This window comes from Triticum dicoccoides, chromosome 3B (genome assembly GCF_002162155.2).
Source record: "Triticum dicoccoides isolate Atlit2015 ecotype Zavitan chromosome 3B, WEW_v2.0, whole genome shotgun sequence".
NCBI classification, from domain to species: Eukaryota; Viridiplantae; Streptophyta; class Magnoliopsida; order Poales; family Poaceae; genus Triticum; species Triticum dicoccoides.
The window spans coordinates 35,006,455-35,009,844 of NC_041385.1; the positions used below are offsets into that span (position 1 = coordinate 35,006,455).

The 3,390-nt window shown below is 40.2% G+C and overlaps 1 protein-coding gene across 1 annotated transcript; it reads left to right on the top strand.

Annotated features, from left to right (window-relative positions):
• The first annotated feature begins 209 nt into the window (after positions 1-209).
• Positions 210-1,623, top strand: LOC119280661. Its single transcript, XM_037561452.1, has 2 exons — positions 210-1,208; positions 1,316-1,623. Exons 1-2 carry the CDS (start codon positions 805-807, stop codon positions 1,341-1,343), a joined length of 432 nt encoding a protein of 143 aa, XP_037417349.1. The 5' UTR covers positions 210-804; the 3' UTR covers positions 1,344-1,623.
• Positions 1,624-3,390: the final 1,767 nt, after the last annotated feature.

Sequence of the window (3,390 nt, forward strand, 5' to 3'; positions counted from 1 at the left end):
AAAGTTCATGAATTTTTTATTCACGTTTTTCCTCTGCGTAAATAATTATTAGTGCTCTTTTAAAAGAAAATAAAAGTTTAGATAGAATTATGTTTTAAGAGCATGTTAAAGTAATTATTGAAATGAATATGATTATGTTATTTTTATGACCAACGTTGTTAATAACATGATCATGTTTTATTATTGAAATTTAAAGGTGCATTTATTTCTAATATTTTGCCCAACGGTAATATAGATTTAATTGCATATACAATTGTATGTTTAATTTGACCAACGTTAGATTATTGCATATGATTGTTTTATTGATGTCACTTAAATTGTGATTTCAGGAGGCTTTCACTTGATGAGTTGCCTAAAAGAAGTTCTGACACTCAGAGGTGACAACCACACTGAGTGGAGGAAGAAAGTTGAACTAGCATTTATTTGTGCTGATCTTGACTGGGTTGTGGTGAAACCACAGCCGGTCAGACCCACAGAGCCAGTAAGAGAGGCCACTGATGATGATGTTGCATGGGCTAAAAAAAAGGGGGAATATGCTCCTTTGGAGCAGTCCTACCTCATAGATAACCAAAAGTGGGTCAATGCAAACAAAAAGTGCATGGCTTTTATAAAGAATACAATTGAGAGCACCATTGTGGGCTCCATTCCAGAGTGCACTTCCGCAGGGGAGTTGCTTACAAAGATAAAGAGCCAGTTCACTGGCTCTTCAAAGATCTATGCCACCCAGGTGTTAGAGCAACTGGTGACAGAACGCTACATAGGTGGTAGTCGTGGAATAAGAGAGCACATCCTCAGGATGAGTATATGGCAGCAAAGCTCAAGCCCATGGATGCGGATCTGGAGATCAAACCAGCACTCCTGGTTCACCTGGTCATGGCTTCATTGCCACAGGAGTTTGCAACTTTTGTTGTAAACTATAATATGTCACCTGGAAGATGGGACATTGAAAAGACAATAGCAATGTGTGTCCAAGAAGAGGACAGACTCAAAGCCGCACATGGTGGTTCAATCAACTATGTGAAGGATTGGAAGAAAAAGAACTACAATCAAAACATCAAAAGTTCTCCTTCAAAGAATGGAAAAGCCCCCTATCAGCATCAGCATCAGCAACAGCCTTTCTCAGTGGACAAAGACATGTGTCTCCACTGCAAGCAGAAAGGGCATTACAAGAAAGACTGCGCTGCTTGGCTGAAGTCAGTCATGGAAAGGTAACAATATAGTTTCATTTGTCAATGAATCCTTGTATACACAGTTTTCAAAATCCACTTGGTGGATTGATTCCGGAGCAACTGTTCATGTTGCAAATTCTTTACAGGGATTCCATTCGACGCGAACTACGCTAAGAAGCGAAAGACGCATTGAAGTGGCAACGGAGTTGAAGCAGAAGTTGAAGCTGTCGGTGATATCTCCTTGGAGTTAGCTGGCGGATTCAATCTTCTACTTGGAGATGTTTTATTTGTCCCATCATGTCATAGAAACTTAATTAGTGTTTCTTGCTTGGACAAAGATAATTATGAATGTCATTTTGGACATGGCAAGTGTGCCATTTGGTATAATAATGCTTATGTGGGTGATGCTTTACTACATGATGAGCTTTATTTGTTATCACTTCGTGAAAAAGTTTATTCCGTTTGCAATGTGAAAGAAAATGTTTCCGTGTCAAATAAAGAGAAAAAGAAAAGAAAAAGAACATTCGACTCATCAAAATTATGGCATTGTCGCTTGGGCCATATTTCGAAGGGGAGAATAGAAAGATTAGTCAAAAGTGAAATTCTTCCTCCGTTAGAATTTTCAGACTTAGAACAATGCATAGATTGCGTTAAAGGAAAGTACGTAAAACAAATCAAAAAAAGGTGTAATCCATAGCACAGGCACACTAGAAATCATCCACACTGATATTTGTGGACCATTTCCGGTGAAAAGTGTGGATGGATATGACTCGTTCATAACATTCACAGATGGTTACTCTCGCTATGGATATATTTATCCAATCAAAGAAAGATCGGAAGCGTTGGATAAATTTAAAATATTCAAAGCTGAAGTTGAAAATCAGCATGATAAAAGAATAAAGATAGTTAGGTCCGACCGTGGGGGAGAGTACTACGGTCGGCACACTCCATATGGCCAAGTCCCTGGACCTTTTGCAAAGTTCTTGCAGGAGACTGGCATAGTTGCCCAGTATTCAATGCCGGGCGAACCTCAGCAAAATGGAGTAGCTGAAAGGCGCAACCGTACACTTATGGATATGGTGCGCAGCATGATGAGTTATTCCAACTTGCCATTGGGATTATGGATGGAGGCGCTTAAAACCGCCATTCACATTCTCAATAGAGTACCAAGCAAGTCGGTGCCCAAAACACCGTACGAGCTATGGACAGGAAGGGTGCCATCCCTACAACACTTCAGGGTGTGGGGGTGCCCTGCTGAGGCCAAATGTTTAATCCAAACATTGGAAAGTTAGATCCCAAAACAGTGAGTTGCCACTTCATTGGCTATCCAGACAGATCAAAGGGTTTTCGTTTCTACTGCCCAGACAGATATACAAAGTTTGTAGAAACGAGACATGCAGTCTTCTTAGAGGACGAAATGATGAGGGGGAGCTTGGTAGCTCGGAAAATTGATCTTGAGGAGAAGAGGGTGCATGCACCTAATCCGATGATTCAGGAGCCATTTTTCTCACTATCAGTTGCAACTCCACCCATGACAACTATGGGGGCAGACCCGGAACCTGTCCGTCAGGAGCCGACTGAACCCGTTGTTGAGCATGAAAGGGAGGTGCAGCAGCAAATTTTAGAAGAAGTGCCAGAAGTTGAGGCACAGAATGTGCCAGAAACTGAGGCCCTTAGAAGGTCTACAAGACCAAGAAAGTCAGCTATTTCTACTGACTTTAAAGTTTATAACACAGAAATGGTTCATATGGAAAAAGATCCCACCTCATATGAAGAAGCCATGAGAAGCCCTCATTCATCAATGTGGATGAAGGCAATGGAGGACGAGATAAAATCAATGAGTTCCAAAGATGTTTGGGACATAGAGGAAATTCCTAAAGGAGCCAAATCAGTAGGTTGCAAATGGGTCTACAAAATTAAGTATGACTCTAAAGGGAATATAGAAAAATATAAAGCATGACTCGTGGCAAAAGGATTTACACAAAGAGAAGGAATAGATTACAAAGAGACATTTTCTCCGATCTCATGTAAGGATTCTTTCAGAATAATAATGGCATTAGTTGCTCATTTTGATTTAGAGTTACATCAAATGGATGTAAAGACGACATTTCTAAACGGAGATTTAAAAGAAAATGTCTACATGAAATAGCCCAAGGGTTTTATCATGGAAGGCAAGGAAAATATGGGATGCCGCCTAAAGAAATCCATTTATGGATTAAAG

Coding starts and splice junctions, on each gene's coding strand:
- LOC119280661 (XM_037561452.1), top strand. CDS start 805: ATGGCAGCAAAGCTCAAGCCCATGGATGCGGATCTGGAGATCAAACCA. Junction 1,209..1,315: donor CTGAAGTCAGTCATGGAAAG/GTAACAATATAG, acceptor AATTCTTTACAG/GGATTCCATTCGACGCGAAC.